A 19,746-nucleotide genomic window follows, 5' to 3' on the forward strand; every position below is an offset into this window, starting at 1 on the left:
GTTGGAGGGGCAGAGCAGGTAGAGGGCAGCGTACTACAGTGCAGTAGGTGGAGTGACATAAGATGTTGTCTATGTATGGGAACTCCCACTCCACGGCCTGGAGCATACATTACTTGCTCTGCAACATGGCTGTGTGTGAGGCTCCTGGTGTAGCAGGCCAGATTAACCCCCGTCCACATTATACCCGGGTATAAAATTGCTTAGGCCAGAGTATACCCCAGGGTATAAAATAGCCTAGGCCCCAAACTATACCCCTCCAGGCCAGAATATACCCCGGGGTATAAAATGGCCTAGGCCAGAGTATACCCTGGGGTATAAAACAGCCTAGCCAAACTCTACCCGGTGTGTAAAATAGCTTAGACCAAAATATACCCTGGGGTGTAACATAGCCTAGACCAGAGTACACCCATCTAGGCCAGAATATATCCATCTAATGTCGAACCAGGCCACAGTATACCCCGGGGGATAAACTATATACCTGGGTGTGTAAACGAGCCGAGGCCATGCTATATCTCTCCGGGCCATAATGTTATTACTTCACTGGTTTTCTCACCCCTGGCCCAGGCAACAGTATACACCAGGGTATATATTTTCATACCCAGGGTGTAATATAGCCTAGGCTATACTATAAACCTGGGGACAGTCTAGCCCAGGCCACAATATACCCCGTCAGACTATATCCCTCCAAGTTATCATGTCACTGTTTTTCTCAGGGGATATATTCTCTACCAGGGGGTGTAAAATAGCCTAGGCCAGAATATATCCCTTCAGGTCATAATGTTATCACTTCACTGGTTTTTTCACTTTATCTCTAATTTGTTGAAAAGTGCGCAGATTTTTTTTTTTTTTAATCATACTCGGACACACAGAGGTTTTTTTTTCATCCTTTTTTTCATCAAATGGACTTAAAAAACGGATCAAAACGCATCTTTTTTTAGTGTACACACAAAAATGCAGTCAAGCACAGTATTTGTGTAAGCAAAAAAAAAAAAAAAGGATGCATTTTTATCTGTTTTTTATTATGGAATGAAAAAACTGATCGAAATAGAGGCACACAAACGCTTCCTTTTTTCTCATCCATTTTGCTAAAAAGTAACGGGGAAAAAAATGGACTGCAATACCACAGTGTGAACCAGTCTAAAACAGCTTGGCTACAAAGCTACGCTAGGGTAGGATTTTGCGCAAAAAAATGAAAACTTACACTTGACAAATCTAATGAAAACTAGTTACTAGAACAACCCCCTCCCCCTTGCATTCATTGAAAAAAGGTGCAGGCATTGAAAACTGATGTAAAATAGCGCAAAACGCTTAATAAATCTTTGACAGGTATTTATGAAGAGCACAAAATCTCCTTATTAGCCAAAAAAACCCATAATGAAAAATGTCCCCTATGGCCCTGTTCACACTGAGCAACAATGTCGGAATTCTGTGGCGGAGCGCTCTGCCGCAGAATTCTGCCGTGCTCAGTGTGCTGCTTTGAGTGAAATGACATGTCAGGACAATGACAGGAGGAAGCTGACGTCTTCACTTCTTAACTTACAGTGAGACACTGAGCACGGCGGGATTCCTCCGCCGCGGAATTCTGACGTTCTTGCTCAGTATGAACGGGGCCAATGGGGGAGGCAACCAATCAGATTCCACCTTTTATTCCTCACAGACTATTTGGAAAATGAGCCAGTTTCACTTAACACCATGGGGGGAGATTTATCAAACATGGGTGGAATGGAGTCTGTGAGGAATGAAAGGTGGAATCTGATTGGTTGCTAGGGGCAACTGAGCCAGTTTCACTGTACACCATTTTTGATAAATCTCCCCCCATGTTTAATAAATCTCCTCCTATGTGTTTAGATTTTTAAGATTTACATCAGTCAGCTTCTAACTTAACTCAGCAAACAAAGCCGAATCTCCAATAAAATGTCAAAAAAATAAGTATTTCTTGTGTATATCACTCAATGCTACTGATTTCATGGGGATATAAAATGGCCTGAGGGGGTATAAACTGGCCTAGGCCGAAATATACCCCGGGGTATAAAATAGCCTAGGCCAAAATATACCCAGGGTATAATCTAGCCTAGGCCATTTTAACCCCGGGTATAGTCTGGGCTGGGGGTATACTCTAGCTTGTTACACTGGCTCCCGTTGGCCCCCATCAGCCAATCAGTGCTGCCATGCACTGATTGGCTGATGAGGAGCGAGGTAATGAATGAGAAGCAAGTAATGAATGATCCGGGCTGGGGGCTTGGAATTAAAGGGGCTGGGTCACATACTGACACTGTCCGATCGCCGTGCCCGCTAATAAAGTAATCGGATGCAGCTGTCAAAGTTGACAGATGCATCCGATTACTTGAATGCAGCAATCCCTGGTGTCTAGTGGGGTGTATCGCTCCTCCAGGACATTGTCCCGGAGGAGCGATCCACATGTCTTACTCCTTCCGGGGTCAGCGCCGTAATGGCGCTGATCCTGGCTCGGCACTTGATTGCTTCCGGCTGCAGCAGCCGGAAGCAATCAATGTGCCTATCTGATCAAACTATGCTGCATATCTATGCAGCATAGATCTCAATGAGAGATCAGTGTGCTTATACTAGAAGTCCCCCAGGGGGGCTTCTAATATAAGTGTAAAAAAAAAAAAAAAAGCGTTATTATCAATAAAAATCCCCTCCCCTAATAAAAGTCAGAATCACCCCCTTTTCCTATGTTATAAATAAAAATAAATAAAAATCTCATTCCTGATCTCGCACGGTAAATGTCGTAAGCGCAAAAAAATCCCAAAGTGCAAAATTGCTTGTTTTTGGTCGCATCAAATCCAGAAAAATTGTAATAAAAAGCGATGAAAAAGTTGCATATGCGCAATCAAAGTACCGATAGAAAGAACACATCATGGCGCAAAAAATGACACACAGCCCCATAGACCAAAGGATAAAAGCGCTATAAGCCTGGGAATGGAGCGATTTTAAGGAACATATATTTGTTAACAATGGTTTGAATTTTTTACAGGCCATCAGATACAATGAAAGTTATACATGTTACATATCGTTGTAATGGTAACGACTTGAGAAACATATATAACAAGTCAGTTTTATCCCAGGGCGAACGGCGTAAAAACGAAAAAAAAACAAATAAAAGAAATGCGTTTTGTTTTTCAATTTCACCACACATTAAATTTTTTTCTGCTTTCGCAGTGTATTTTATGAAAAAATTCAGCCTGTCATTGCAAAGTACAATTAGTGACACAAAAAATAAGGGCTCATATGGGTTTCTAGGTGAAAAAATGCAAGTGCTATGGCCTTTTAAACACAAGGAGGAAAAAACCGAAAACGCAAAAATTGAAATTGGCCGGTCCTCTAAGGGTTAATAATGTGACCTCCATAAGTCACACCCCCTTCCTGCGTTAGATCTGAGGAGAGGTACTGGATCAGGTGAGTGAGGTGACAGAAAATTGTTTGTTTATTGCAGTTGCCTTATAAGTGGCTTGGACCAACTTCTGTTAGCCGCACATTGTGGTAAGTACGCCTCAGCAGGGGCAAAAGGAGCATCAGCGGGTGACAGTTTACAGCAGCTTACAGTCCTATTGTCCTTTCTGGGCCACATCTATGATATTTCACAGTAAGGTAAGGTTCTGTTTGGTAACAAATAAAGTTGTTCCAAAAGAAAAAAAAAAAAAAAGGGCCCTGTACAGTGGTAATGCATGTAGTGGTTATAGAGGTGCTGCCTGTACAGGTTTGTGTCTTCCTGAGGTAATACCTACAGGGTGTCAAACTCAGGCCCTTCAGCTGTTGCAAAACTACAGTTCCCATCATGCCTGGACAGCAAAAGTTGAGCTTTGGCTGTCCAGGCATGATGGGAATTGTAGTTTTATAACAGCTGGAGGGCCTGAGTTTGACACCAGTGCACAATGTTAGTAATATTTGTCTGTCTTGTAACATCTCTCCTCAGGAGACATTTCCCCCTTCAGGTCCAGTATTTATACACATACCTGATCATTTTTATACACTCATAAGATATTGGCAGCAACAGAGCTGGGGACGGCGGCCATCTTGCTTTGTTATGTGGCAGTAGGTGAGAATATATCGATTCTCACCTACTGCCACATAACAAATCAAGATGGCGGCATCATACTTAGTGACACAACTCTGTATGGTGGAGGTGGAGCGGAACCACCTGTTACCAGCCTGTCTGTTGCTATGCAGCCACCCAGCATTGCATGGATACTGCCTAAAAGATGCATCATTATTGGGATGATCTGTAGAGACTATTCACACACCTTTTTTTTTTTTGACTGACATAAAACCATCACATTCTGGTGTCAGAACCAGGTGATTATACAGAGATGAGCGGCATTATGCATTCTGTCACAGGCGTCTGGGGAACACTCCTTCCCCTATGTCCCACTATCTGGGATGCATATGTTGGTAGGTATGCTATTCTGACAATAATAGTCCATGGTCTCAGCCCATGCCAGGTTTTCTTCACACATATATTTTGCACTTGCATTTCTATGCCATCAAAAATACCACAAAAATTAAGTTTTTAGTCCTACACGATGCAGTTTTTGTGACATTTTTATCCCAAAGTGTGTGTATTGGTACATGTGTCATACTGCACGATGAAAAAAAAATAAAACTATAAACGACTGTGTGGAATTTCAAGGGTTTTTAAGTTGTCTCCCCCAAAAAATAAATAAATAAAGTTTTTCCATACATTAGATAATAGTTCAAATGTTGTAATTAAAAATACTACAAGTCCCCAAAAATATAAATCCATGTGAGTTTATATGGTTTAATATATAAAAAATGTAAAAAGTTAGAGCTAAATAGACTCAGGTTTTATTCATATTTATATCTGCAGTGTATTATGTGGATTATAGCACAGAAGCACAGAAATTCGCTGGGCCCTAGCACCACAGCACCTTATTATGCTGTATGCGCAGTGTTTGTCACTGATCATGCGTGAGGAGGGGTATACAGCACAGTGATGCGTAATGGTGCTAAGGCCTGGGAAATAATAGGCTCCGCCTCCTTGACTTTATTCATGCTGAATGCTTTTATTTATGTCTACTCAGGGGTGCCACCAGCTCTGTCAGAGGTGTCAGGTTATGAAAATGTTCTAACAAAATTATTTACTGTCTGCTCAGCTCCTCCTGTTCTATAACATGACGGCGGCAGAGAAAACTAGAAAGGTTTCCTTTAAAAAAGCACTCACAGATTTTTTATTTTGTCCATTTAATGCACACTCACCACCACTATCACCTGTTTCATCCCAGTTATGCCGCGTCCATACATTTCATTACTGTTTGGGTCATGTGACTTTACATCAGATTTTCACCTGTATTCTCTCTCAAATCACTTATTAATCCCATATTACTGTACATCAGCACAGCATCACAGTATGTCTTCTGGATAGACAATATAGCAAGTAGCCAGTGGCGTAGCTACCATAAAGGCAAAGAAGGCAGTTGCTATGGGGCCCGTGGGGGGAGGGGGGCCCATGGAAGATAAGAGCCTCCTGTGTCCTTCTGCTTAACCCCTTATGTACTGCATTGTGTAAGTGACCCAGTGTTCTTTTACATGCTGCAACCCAAAAAAAGGGTTAATAAGCTAAAGACAATTAGCTCTCTGCTTCACTGCTCTGATAACCTCTGACCTCTGTTCTCTGAGCTCCTGCAGCAGTAGTGAAGCAGAGAGCTAATTGTCTTCTGCCTATTAACCCTTTTTTTGTGTTTCAGCATGTAAGAGAACACTGGGTCACTTACACACTGCAGTACATAAGGGGTTAAGCAGAAGGTAGCCTGCTCCTGCACCTATGTATATAACCATGAGGCTCCTAATAGGCTGTTATAGTTAAATACAGTGGATGGACAGAACAAGCAGATATTGGCTTTTTGCTCTGCCAGTCACTGTTGTGGCTGCACACAGGATTCTGCCTCTGCCCACAAGAGATTAATTTTTTGGCCACATAACTGAGTGTACATATAGTATAGTGTGTAGGGGAGGGGGCCCCATACAGTTTTTTTTTGCTATGGGGCCCCATGAATCCTAGCTACGCCCCTGCAAGTAGCCTACTTTGAGGGGGGTTGGGGGGTGTCACAGTGAGATCATATGATCCAACTGAAGAAAATGATATCAGCTAGTACACGCTGAATTATTTACATTGGTTGCCTAGCTGAATAATTATAAAAAATCAGCAGTCGGGGTCCACGGCTCATAGCCGGCACAAACCAATAGTTTGTGTCGGCTGTTTAACCATTTAAATGCCATTAAAAAACATTCAGCAGTAGTCTAGTGAGGGGATTGGCTTTTGGCGATGTGATTGTGGGAAACCAATCTGTTAAATTTTCTGGCTGGGGCCTTAGCAATACACTAAAGCTGATCCCGGTTTGGCGATGGCTGGAGCCTGCCTTCAGTGGCGTAAGTGCAAAAACTCACCAAAGTGCAAAATTGCAGATTTCTGGTTACTTCACATCCAAATATTATAATAAAAAGTGATCAAAAAGTCGCATATACGCAAGCAAGGTACTGATATAAAATACAGATTGTGGTGCAAGAAATGACCCCTCAAATAGCCCCATAGACCAAAAAATAAAAGCATTTTAAGGATGGTATGGGTACGTTCACACTTACCGGATCCGCAACTGATTTTCTGCTGCGGATCCGCAGCAGATCCGCGGCAGATTTCTTTTAAATAACTAAACACAGCATCAAATCTGCACCATCAAATCTGCTGCGGATCTGCTGCAGATCTGCTGCGGATCCTGTAGGTGTGAACGCACCCTATTAGAGCAATATTTGTTTTTATTTTTTAAAAGCAGCAAAATGAAATTAAAGTTATGTAAGTTGCCTATGGTTGTAATTGTACTGACTTGAGGCATTTCACCACACAATTGATTTTTTTTCAGTTTCACAACATATTTTTTTGGAAAAATGAAGTGCGTCACTGCAAAGTACAATGTAATAGTTGTAATAGTTGCAATGTAATAGTTGATTCATATACATGTTACCCAAATAGAGTGTATGTAATGGAATTTGTTTTTCAGGATTACATTTCTATAAAGAATGATGTCTGTAGAAGTCTTTGATGGTGACACCATAACAGCATCAGACAGAAATCATCACAGTGAATCTGAATACTGGAGTACGGATGAGTCTTCAGAGCAAAGTGTGGAGCCCCCCAATGAAGGTGAATAAACCACATTATACATTATTATGCAAAGCTCTAGAGGTGATCTGTCCTTATACTTACTGTTCTATGCTAGTACACCAAGGGGGACATTTATCATCTGGCGTTCCGGGGGTTTTCGGTGGAAAATATTCGCAAATCGGCACTTTCCGCCGGGTATGCCGGGGAGGGGGTGTGAAGGGGGCGGAACGGAGGGCGCGGACTCAGAGTCCGCGCGATTCACCGTCCGTTCTGCAAAAAGATACGCCGAAAACCTACTCCAGTCCTCAGCTGGCGTAGGTTTTCGGCGGTGCGCACCAGAGCGCACGGGATTTATGTAGAGGCAGTCCACCTCTACATAAATCCCTGTAGCGCCGGACTTAATAAATGTCCCCCTAGTGTTTATGTAATGCGTTTATAAAGTTAAAAAAAAATTTTTTTTAAATAAATGAGAATAGGTATTAATGCTTGTTATCCTTTTTTTAACTAATTATCATTAAACAACTCAGATAATATGTAATTGATATGTACTCAAAAACATGGATTTAATTAATTTCAAAAGTATCACGAAAATTCTATGTAAAATGTAGTGTCCCAGAGCAGGTGTGCCACTACATCCTAGCACAACCTGTCATCAGGTATTTGGTCTATGTCTGTAAACTCTGGGATAAAGGTTGCTTTCTGCTTTCTCACCACTTGGTGTCTCACTTTCTCATGTGTTGCATAGCTAATTACATTGTGTAGGGTTAACAATACATTTGTTAGGTTCTGTTTTTGTCCAATCCTTAGAATGGGTACCACACACCACACTGACCTATCACACAGTCAGGTCTTGTTCCTTCCAGAGGTTTCCCCACCAATGGGAGCTTAGTCCCGTCCTCTACTACAAAGAACTCTGTTAGTTTCTGGGTGGCGTTTTCTAGTCTGGAGAGAGAGAGAGTGCACAGAAATTCTTTTTCCTGCAGAAGCTCACTCCAGGGCCTGGAGGCTAGGTCCCCTGACAGGAACCCTATGTTTGATCTGATTTTTTCTATGTACTATATTAGAAGTACTATGCAGTGCTAAAGCCTACAGGTGAGTTAACTACCTAATAGGGTATACCTTGTCTACATCAGGGGTTACATTTCTTAACTAGTAGCTAGTTCCAGAAAGCTATATAGGAAAGGGCTATACAGCAAAGAGCAGATAAAGCCGAAGTACTCCGTTAATCTTCCCTCAGCCATCTCGAGGAACTTTGAGTGGCTAGCTATGCCTGGTTGTGCAAGCCCGGGACTCGCACTACCAGACCTGGCACTCAGTGATCTCTTCTTGCAAAAGGCGTTATCTTTCCAAACCGTGAGTTCTTCTATCAAGATTTATCCACTAAGCCAAATCCCCCCGACAGAGTACTGCTACTAATTAGACAAGGCCCCATGGTAGCCCCTTAACCTTCAAAAAGTGTAGTCTATCTAAACTTCCTCTTAACCCCTTAAGGACAGAGCCTGAAATGGCCTTAAAGGGGAACTTCGGATAAGAAAAACTTGTTTTCTATTAAAAGTACATTAAAAGTTATATAGATGTGTCTATACGATGTATTGCTGTATCTGTGCGGTTCTGCCACACTGGTAGCTGATAGAAATCCAGGAAGTGAAAAAAATGGCCCCCGTGCCAATTCACATTGTCTCCTGCTCCTTCTGCTCTTCCACCTTAGGAGACAAATCTTACATGCCTCTGTCTCACATTGTGTGTGTTTGCTAATGATGCAGGCGTTATGTCACAGGAGGCTTGGCTGGATAACCCAATCCCCTGAGTAATTCACCATCTCTGTCCGGCCAGAAGCAGCTGCTGCACTAATTTTACTGATTGTGATGGGGGGGGGGGGGCTGTGATGATCACATGAGGGAAAGCATTGCATTCTGGGAAATGCTAAACCAGGAAGGAGAGAAACACAAAACAGAGCAAACCTACCCCCCTCAAACAAATGGATTTTTGGTTTGGTTTCAAAACTGGGATAGGCAGGTAAGTAATGCTATATGTTTCTGCAGAAGTTTTATTTTTTTTTAACCTCTACCTGAAGTTCCCCTTTAACCTCTTAAGGACCCATGACGTACCGGCACGTCATGGATCACTGTCACTTAAGGACCCATGACGTACCGGTACGTCCGCCCTTTAAACGGGCGCCGCGGCCGGCCGGGTCCCAATCGGGGGAGATAGCAGCCGGCCGGCCGTTCACGGCGATCAAAGTCCCCACAAGTAATAAATACCTGCTCCGGACCCCTCAGCTAGGTAGCTGAGGGGTCCAGAGCAGGTATTTGTACATTACTCACCTGTCCCGGGGTCCTGATCGGCGTCTTCCGGGTTCCCGGCGTCCTCTTCATCTTGTCGGGACTTCGGCTTCTTCCGTGAGTCCCGATCGGCTTGTTCCGGCTCCAGCGTCGTCTTTTTTCGTATTTTTCCGGCTCCAGCGTCGTCTATTTTCGGATCTTGCGCTCTGCTGCCCCCTAGCGGCTGATAAGTGTAATACACGTATCAGCCACTACAGGGATGTTCAGAATGTAGTAAAAAAAAAAAAAATTTTCCCAATTTTTTTTTTTTCTATTTTCCGCACCCTATCGCCGCTGAGTGTTGATCAGCATCGCACGAAAGTGCGCTGCTAATCAGCAACTCCTCCTTTTTGGCGTAGGGTGTTTTTTTTCTATATTCTACTGCCACGGTCTGCTGATAAGTGCCGAACATAAGTGCGGCATTTATCAGCAACACCATTTTTGGCGTAGGTTTTTTTTGTATACTTACTGTAAAAAACACGTAAAAAAACACTACATTACACCACACTACATTGAATAAAGTTTTACACTACACCACTACATACCCTATATACCAATCCCCATATAAAGATGGCCCCCAGGGTGTTTTCGGTATCGGACGCATACGTTATTATTGCCTCCGACACCGAAACAGCCAGTGAGGATGAATGGGGGGTCCTTTGTTCCTCCATTCACCCTCATCCTCCTCATCATCCAGTGACGTGTCTGGGGGTAGCGTAGCGTACGCTGCCCCCCAGACACGTCTTTTCTGCCAGTACCGTCCCAATAAGAGATCACGGTATGGTGTGAAATTCTACAAACTCTGTGAGAGTACCTCAGGGTACACTTACAGATTTAGGGTACGTGCACACTGCGGAATGGCGAAGGATAACCCTTCGTGCATTCCGCAGCTGGCACCCGCCGGCGGACTGATGCAGGGGCGCGTCTCCGCCCGTGTCATAGACTCTATCCTATGCATGGGCGGATTCCATCATCCGTCATTCCATCAACACGTTGGACGCAGAGCGGAATCCTCCCGTGCATAGAATGGAGTCTACGACACGGACGGAGACGTGCGCCTGCATCAGTCCGCCGGCGGGGGCCAACTGCGGAATGCACAAAGGGTTATCCTTCGCCATTCCGCAGTGTGCACGTACCCTTAGGGCTCGTTCACACAGAGCAAAAGCAGCTGAATTTCTGCGCTGAATCAGCGCTGAAATTTCAGCCGTTAAAATAGGTGCAGAGCTAATTTCCATTGTGTTGAATGGAAATTCTGCTCTGCAGTTCACACAGTGGAATTTCCGCACTGAACTAATCCGCTTTCCGCCAGAAGAATGAACATGTTCATTCTTCCGCTAGCGGAAGCCTATACAAATCAATGGGGCTCTGATTTTCTGTTTCAGCGCGGAATACGCGCGTATTCAGCGCGGAATACAAGCGTAATACAAGCGGAAATTACTCGCTGAATCAGCGCGGAAATGGGGAAAAGGGGGGGGGGGAGGAGGATTCTAGTATATGTTCTGGTATAGTCTAGTTTACTCACCAAATACTCGCTGAATTTCAGCGCTGAATGCATGCGGATTCAGCGCAGATTCCTCGAGTATTCCGCGCTAAATTTGTCAAGAGCTGATTACGAGCTGAACACTTTCCTAGCAGAATATGCAGGGATTCTGCTTACATTCTGCTTATATTCTGCTCGGAATTCAGCGTCAGTTGATTTCAGGCGGAAATATTTCCTTGCGTAATCCGCTCCTTTTGCTCTGTGTGAACGTAGCCTTAGGCTGGGTTCACACTATGTATATTTGAGGCTGTATTTGTGAGGCTGTATAGCAACCAAAACCAGGAGTGGATTGAAAACACAGAAAGGATCTGTTCACATAATGTTGTAATTGAGTGGATGGCCATCATTTAATGGCAAATATTTGCTGTTATTTTAAAACAACGGCTGTGGTATTGAAATAATGGCCGTTATTTACTGTTATATGGCGGCCATCCACTCAATTTCAACATTGTGTGAACAGATCCTTTCTGTGTTTTCAATCCACTCCTGGTTTTGGTTGCTATGAGGACCTGACATGAGGACCAAATACAGCCTCAAATATACATAGTGTGAACCCAGCCCCCGAGTGTATGAAGGAAGGGACACTCGAATCCAGCCCCCAGATGCCCACTCCCCCCCCCCCATCCTCGGAGTTAGTGGGGAGATCGTCCGGGAACTGATCTTCCCACTGCTGGATAAAGGTTACCACCTGTACGGGATAACTTTTATACCAGCACCCCCTCCTCTGGTCCCTCGCTGCCCTGTAGCTTGCGGCACGATCCGAACATATCAGAAGTAGTAATAAAGCCCTAATATTTAGCAGCCATGGAGCGGACCCAGCGCTTCTGGATATGAAGGACCCCGTATCGCACCAGGACAACATTTTCCAGGTGACGTCCCCCACACTGGAAAACAGGAGACCCCAGAAGAAGTGCAGAGTGTGGTGTAACAGGGGGATCAGGAAGGACAACATTTTCCAGTGTGACACCTGTCCTGATCCCCCCGGCCTCTGCATACTGGATCGCTCCAAGGCGTACCACACGTCATTGGGGTTCTACATTATCTAAATTCTGTCCCTTATTCCTATTTCAGGGGTCACGTTGATCCAGGGATTATTCTGATCGCCATTATGGAGTCGGGAAGGAATTTTTCCCCTGTGATGAGGCTACTGTCGTCTGCCTCACGAGGGGTTTTTGCCTTCCTCTGGATCAACACAGGTTGAATTTGATGGACACCTGTCATTTCCAACATCCCGCATGGCGCTTTATGTCCACATGTGGGGTATTTCCGTACTCAGGGGAAATTGCTCTACACATTGTGTTTTTTTTTATCTTTTAACCCCTTGTGAAAATGAAAAAATCAAGACAAGATCAATGATTTAGAGTAAAAATTAAAAAAAAATTACACTAAATGTTGGTCTAGCCTTGATTTTTTTCCATTTCCACAAGGGGTTAAAAAAGAAAATGAACACAAAACGTGTAGGGTAGTTTCCCCTGAGTACGAAAATACCCCACATGTGGACATAATTTGCCATATGGGCACAGGGCAAGTCACCAAAAGGACAGAGCGCCATTTAGAGGCTGGAATGGGGGATGGATGCCATGATGCAATTACAAAGCCTCTGTGCGGCCAGGACAGTAGAAACCCCCCACAAGTGACCCCATTCTGGAAACTACACCCCATAAGGAATCTAACAAGTGGGGCAGCGGGTATATGGCCCCCTGGTGACGGCCACATTTGGGACGTGAAAATGAAAAAAATGGTATTTTTTATTTTCACGGCACATGTTCTACACATGTGCCCATCACCAGTGGGGTCCATATGCTCACTGCACCCCTTGTTAGATTCCTTATGGGGTGTAGTTTCCAGAATTGGGTCACTTGTGGGGGGTTTCTACTGTTCTGGCAGCACAGGAGCTTTGTAATTGCGACATGGCCTCCATCCCCCATTCCAGCCTCTAAATGGCGCTCTGTCCTTTTGGTGACTTGCCCTGTGCCCATATGGCAAATTATGTCCACATGTGGGGTATTTTCGTACTCAGGGGAAACTACCCTACACGTTTTGTGTTCATTTTCTTTTTTAACCCCTTGTGGAAATGGAAAAAAATCAAGGCTAGACCAACATTTAGTGTAATTTTTTTTTAATTTTTACTCTAAATCATTGATCTTGTCTTGATTTTTTCATTTTCACAAGGGGTTAAAAGATAAAAAAAAAACACAATGTGTAGAGCAATTTCCCCTGAGTACGGAAATACCCCACATGTGGACATAAAGCGCCATGCGGGTGCAGGGTAAGCCTCCAAAGGGAAGGTGCGCCATTTGGTTTTTGAAGGCTGGATTTGGATGGAATGGATTTCGAGGGGCCATGTTGCATTCAAAAGGCCCCTGTGTTGCCAAGACAGTTAAACCCCCCACAAGTGACCCTATTATGGAAACTACACCCCTCAAGGAATGTAACAAGGGGTGTAGTCAGCATATGGACCCCACTGGTGACGGGCACAAATGTGGAACAATGTGGCGTGAAAATGAAATATTAAATTTTTTACACTATAATGTTGGTCTAGCCTTGAATTTATCATTTTCACAAGGGGTTAAAAGAGAAAAAAAAAACACAAAATGTGTAGAGCAATTTCCCCCGAGTCCGTAAATACCCCACATGTGGACATAAAGCGCCATGTGGGCGCAGGGCAAGCCTCCAAAGGGAAGGAGCGCCATTTGGATTTTAGAGGTTGGATTTGGCTAGAATGGATGATGAACGCCATGTCGCATTTACAGAGCCCTTGTGCTGCCAAAACACTGTAAACCCCCCACAAGTGACCCCATTCTGGAAACTACACCCCTCAAGGAATCTAACAAGGTGTGCAGTGAGGATATGGACCCCTGGATGACGGGCACATTTGTGCCATGAAAGTGAAAAAATGAAAATTTTCACTTTCACGTCACATTTTTCCACATTTGTGCCCGTCACCAGTGGGGTCCATATGCTCACTGCCCCCCTTGTTAGATTCCTTGAGGGGTGTAGTTTCCAGAATGGGGTCACTTGTGGGGGGTTTCCAGTGTCTTGGCAGCACGAGGGCTCTGTAAATGCGACATGGCCCTTGAAATCCATTCCAGTGAAATCCAGCTTCCAAAAGCCAATTGGCGCTCCTTCCCTATGGAGGCTCGTCCTGCGCCCGCTTGGCACTTTATGTCCACATGTGGGATATTTCCGTACTCGGGAGAAACTGCGCTACATGTTTTGTGTTTTTTTTTTCCTTTTATCCCTTTGTGAAAATGAAAAATTGAAGGCTAGAACAACATTTTAGTGTAAAAAATACTTTAGTCTTTTTTCAAGCCATATTGTTTGGAAAATCTGTGAAGCACCTGTGGGGTCCAGATGCTCACCGCACCCCTTGTTACATTCCTTGAGGGGTGTAGTTTTCTAAATGGTGTCCCTTTAGGGGTGTTTTTTAGGTTTTGGCACCCCAGAGCCTCTGCCAACCTGAAGTGGTACAGTCAAAAATGACCAAAAATAACGGAGCCATTGAAATTCACTAGGAGCTCCCTTATATCTGAGGCTTGTGGTTGCGTCAAATAGCGCAATAGGGCCACATATGGGGTATTTCTATAAACTGCAGAAACGGGGCAATCAATATTGGGGTGCATTTCTCTGGTAATAGGTTTATAATTATGAAAAATATTGGATTACAATAAAATCTGCACAGAAAATAAAAATTTTCAAATTTCTTACACACTTAGCTTTTATTTCTGTGACTCCCCTAAAGGGTTAAAAAACTTTCTGGATGTGCTTTTGCAGAGTTTAGGGGGTGCAGTTTCTGAAATGGGGTGCTTCGTGGGGCTTTCTAACACACAGTCCCCTCAAATACACTTTAAACCTGAACAGTTCCCTAAAAATATCTGATTTTGAAATTTTACAGAAAATTTGGAAATTTGCTGCTAATGTTTTAAGCTTCCTATTGTCTAAAAAAAATGAAATATAGTTTAATAAATGCCGCCAACATAAAGTAGACATGTTGCTAATGCTATTTAATATATAATTTATGTGGTATAACCACTTTCTGTATAAGCAGAAAAGTTTTAAAGTTGGAAAAATGCATTTTTTCAAAATTTTTCACGCTATTTTGGGTTTTTTCATAAAGATTCGTTATAAGTATCGACTCCAATTTACAAGAAATGTGAAGTACAATATGTCACGAGAAAACAATCTCAGAATCAGCCGGATAGGTAAAAGCATCCCGAAGTTATTAATGAATAAAGTGACACTGGTCAAATTCATAAAATTTGCTCCGGTCCTTAAGGCCATTTCAGGCCCGGTCCTTAAGGGGTTAACCCCTTAGCGACCCATGACGTATCTGATACGTCATGGTGCCGCGGGGAGTGTCCAGAGCGGGGTCCCGCCGGGACCCCGCTCTGAACGGCGCTGATCCCGGCTGACACGTGCAGCCGGGCAGTGCCTCTGTTAGCCGGCGCGGGTCCCATTGCCGCGCTGGCTAATTAAGCACTTCAATGCAGCTGTCAAACCTGACAGCTGCATTGAAGTGCTTTATGCACACTATCCCTGGTGTCTAGTGGGTCGGATCTCCCCCCCGCGATGCGATTGCGGGGGGGAGATCCGTTCTTCTGCCCGTGCCGGGCCTCAGCGTCGGAATGACGCTGATCCCGGCTCGGCAATAGATTGCTATGGCCTGCAGCAGGCCATAGTAATCTATGACCGATCTCATGGATCTTTGCTGTGTATATACACAGCATTGATCTCTATGAGAGATCAGTGCTGTCTATATACAAGCCCCCCAGGGGGGCTTCTAGTCCATGTAAAAAAAAAAAGTAAAAAAGTGTTTTTATTAATAAAAAATCCCCTCCCCTAATAAAAGTCCAAATCACCCCCCTTTTCCCATTTTATAAATATAAATTAATAAATAAACAAATAAATAAACATATTTAGTATCGCCGCACACGTAATCGCCCGAACTATTAATTAATCACATTCCTGATCTCGCACGGTAAACGGCGTCAGCGCAAAAAATTCCCAAAGTGCAAAATTGCGCATTTTTGGTCGCATCAAATCCAGAAAAAAATTAATAAAAAGTGATCAAAAAGTCGTATATGCACAATCAAGGTACCGATAGAAAGAACACATCATGGCGCAAAAAATGACACCTCACACAGCCCCATAGACCAAAGGATAAAAGCGCTATAAGCCTGGGAATGGAGCGATTTTAAGGAACGTATATTTGTTAACAACGGTTTGAATTTATTACAGGCCATCAGATACAATATAAGTTATACATGTTATATATCATAGTAATCGTAACGACTTGAGGAACATGCATAACAAGTCAGTTTTAACATGGGACGAACGGCGTAAATGCAAAACTCCCCGAAATCAAAACAAATTAGTTTTTTTTTTCAATTTGACAGCGCAAATGATTTTTTTCCGGTTTCGCAGCATATGTTATGGAAAAATAATGGCTGTCATTACAAAGTACAATTGGTTTTGCAAAAAATAAGCGCTCATATACGTCTCTAGGTTAAAAAATGCAAGCGCTGTTGACTTTTAAACTTAAAATGGAATAAGCAAAAGCACAAAAACAAAAATTGGCTTTGACCTTAAGGGGTTAAGGACCTTGTCACTTTTGCTTTTTCATCTTTTCCTCCTCACCTTCTAAGACCCATAACTCTTTTATTTTTCTATCTACAGGGCCATGTAAGGGCTTGTTTTTTTCAGGAACAGGCGTTCTTTGTAATGGCTTCTTTCAATCTGCCATAAAATGAATGACGGAACCCCCAAAATATCATTTATGGGGTGAATTTCAGTCAAAAAATGTGATTCCTCAAATTTCTGGGGTTCCATGTTTACGTAATGCACTTTACGGTAAAACTGTCATTTTTTCTTTATTCTATAGGTCGGTCTGAACACAGCGATATGCATGTTTACTATGTTTGCTAACGTTTTACTATTTTTTTTAGCAGAAAAACTTTTTTTTTTGCAAATAGGTGTATTTAAAATGGCCGCATTGTGACTCTTATAGCGCTTTTATTTTTTCACCTATGGAGCATCATTTTTTGAGCCACAATCTCTAGTTTTTATTTGTTTTTTCTGGATGAGACATATTGACCACTTTTTATAATTTTTTTTTATACATAAAATGTAATTTAAAACAAACAATCTCTGCCTTTTTTACCGCTTTTTGTTCATGCCATTCCCCGTGCAGGAACAATATTTTTTTATAGTAATAGATCAGACGATTACGCATGCTACGGTATATATGTTAACTAACTTTATTATTTTTATGTGTTTTATGTGTAAAATGGGAAGGGGGGGTGATTTTCACTTTTATTGGGGGAGGGGCTTTAGGACATTTTTTTAAAACTTTTATTGTTTTTTTTTTTTTTACACTTTTATAGTTCCCTTAGGCAACTTTTACATTAATACATTAGATTTCTCACACTGATCATTGCTATGCCATAGCATAGCAGGGATCAGTGTTATCTAGGATCTTCTGATACAGCCTGCCTGTGGCAGACTCTATAAGAAGATCAGATTGCACAGAGGTAGGGAGTATACCTCCGGCAGATCAGGCATACAATCGGGACCCCCGCAACGTGTGAACGTTCTTTTACTTTTTAGGATGTTAGAGGGCTTGGAAATTTTGCAGCAATTTTTTAAAAATCTTGGAAAATTTTAAATTCAAAATTTTTTAGGGACCAGTTCAGTTCTGAAGTGGATTTGTGGGGCCTGTATGTTAGTTACCCCCATGAATCCCTCTCTAGCGGGGGGTTGCCCGGGCTTTGCCCCGACACAGGGGGTGACAGGTTGCCCCTAAAATTTAAAATTTTTTTGCCTGATATTCCATTTTAATCAATTTTTTCCTCTAACACAGCAAATACTAACTGGGAAATGGAACTTATTCCAATGTTTCTAGAAATCCCCCATATGTGGCCGCAGTGCGTCACCTGACACAGGCCGCAGACATGACAAAGACCTGGTGAATTTTGGAGCCTTTTTTTATTTCAGGTTTTTTGAAGCCATTATATCATATCACAGAGGCCTTACGGTGCCAAAATATTTTTTTAAGACAAGTTGACGTTTCCATCTGTACCATTCTGGGGGACAAGTGACACCCTGATCAATATTTATTTAATTTTTTATGAGGCGGTACGAATAAAAAACACAATTTATCAGCAGTTTTTCATAATTTTTTTGTATGACGTTCACTATACGTCACATATGACATGTTCAGTACAATAACAGTGATATCCATTTTATATAGCTTTTGTTATAATTTATGGCATTTATATTATAAAAATGTATTTATTATGTATTTATTCGTGTGTGTTTTTTTCTACACTTTTGCAGGTATATATAATGCATTACAGCACATAATCTGTGCTGTAATGCATTATATAGTGAATGAGCTGTCAGTGTTACACACTGACAGCTCATTCAAACGATGAAGTCCCTGCAGCCTGATCGTTACTAACTATAATAACCCAGACGCACCGGGTAACCCTCGGAGTCACGCGATAGCTCACGCTATTACAGTAGGAAGCTGGGGGAGAGCAGAAGGAGCTGGAAGGGGGGCCTGGAGACGATAACAGCAGTGGAGGCTGGAGGAGGCAATGTGCCACAGCCTCCTCACGCCGCCCGATCGGTGGGAGGCAGCAGATCTCTCCATAGACGCTGCGGCATCTATTGGGTTAACTGCCTGGTGGGGAACACGGCTCCTCTCCGGGCAGTGGCGGCGGGAGGAGGAATTGTGCAGCAGCCTCCTCCCGCCACCGATTACAGCTAGGGACAAAGTGGGGAGGCAGGGAAAGCATGACTTCTAGGGACTCTATGATGCAGAATGGCACTGCTTTTCATGACATCTCTGGACGTCATTTTGGGAGAAAGGGTTAAATAGTGAATACATTAAAATGTACCTGATAGCACAGCCAATTACACTCGTCGGGTCAGTTCGGGTGTCCATGAATACGAAGACATAATAAAACCATAATACGTGTAACCCCTATTGGATCATTCCCGAACTTCCATAGGAACAGACGAAATCACTACTGCTTCGGCAGCCCTGCTGATAGGCACACTTTATATACTGTATACAGGTTTAAGAACCAGTGTATAGGGAGAAGGCATACATTTTGGTGAAAATTTATACCAGCTCCAGAACTAGTGTAAATTTCTGAGACTTTCACCAGCCTCCGATTCACCCATGGGAGGCAGGGATTTAGGTAAGACTGGCCAGTTATTATAAACTCCACCATAGTACATTGTCCTATGTACCAGCTGAAGAGTGCCCATCAATTGCATTATACTCTCACTCTACAAAACAAAATAGAAGGCTTATATACCATCTGTATAGTCTAATGCCTGTCTGTATGGGATCCATTCCTGTTACCTCAGTAGTGGTGAGTAGTTAAGGGCTTTCTTCCATTTTTCTTTTAGATAGTTCCCAGAAGTACTTCATGCAAACAGGCATTTTATCCTCTGAAGAGCAGATACTTGATGGCATTTTTCAAGTGTGTGATGCAGAAGAAAGAGGTAAGAGTCCTAAGCTGATGTGATAAGAGCACAGGCAGATGTAGTTGGACATGTAATCCATCAAGTGGATGAGATACATATAAATTTACTTTATAAATTTAGCAAGTGGTCAAGTGGAATTTTATGCTGGAACACAATATATTTTCTCATACAAACCAATCCAAGTGGCAGGGCCGGTGTTAGACTAAATGTGGCCCTGGGCAAAGTTGAAGGTGGGCCCCAAATGCTGAAAT

The 19,746-nt window shown here is 42.9% G+C and overlaps 1 protein-coding gene across 8 annotated transcripts in view; it reads left to right on the plus strand.

The window, feature by feature from the left end:
• The first annotated feature begins 3,385 nt into the window (after positions 1-3,385).
• KASH5 (KASH domain containing 5) overlaps positions 3,386-19,746 on the plus strand; it is a 73,621-nt gene continuing 57,260 nt past the window's right edge. For 3 of the 8 annotated variants that reach the window (XM_069947302.1, XM_069947308.1, XM_069947309.1), the window contains exons 1-3: positions 3,667-3,718; positions 7,032-7,174; positions 19,418-19,513. In XM_069947302.1, the coding sequence (XP_069803403.1) occupies positions 7,051-7,174; positions 19,418-19,513 (220 nt within the window). In that variant the 5' untranslated portion in view covers positions 3,667-3,718; positions 7,032-7,050. The other 5 variants (XM_069947305.1, XM_069947304.1, XM_069947303.1 and 2 more) reach the window with 5 other exon arrangements.

Source organism: Dendropsophus ebraccatus, chromosome 12 (genome assembly GCF_027789765.1).
Source record: "Dendropsophus ebraccatus isolate aDenEbr1 chromosome 12, aDenEbr1.pat, whole genome shotgun sequence".
In the NCBI taxonomy this organism is placed as follows: Eukaryota; Metazoa; Chordata; class Amphibia; order Anura; family Hylidae; genus Dendropsophus; species Dendropsophus ebraccatus.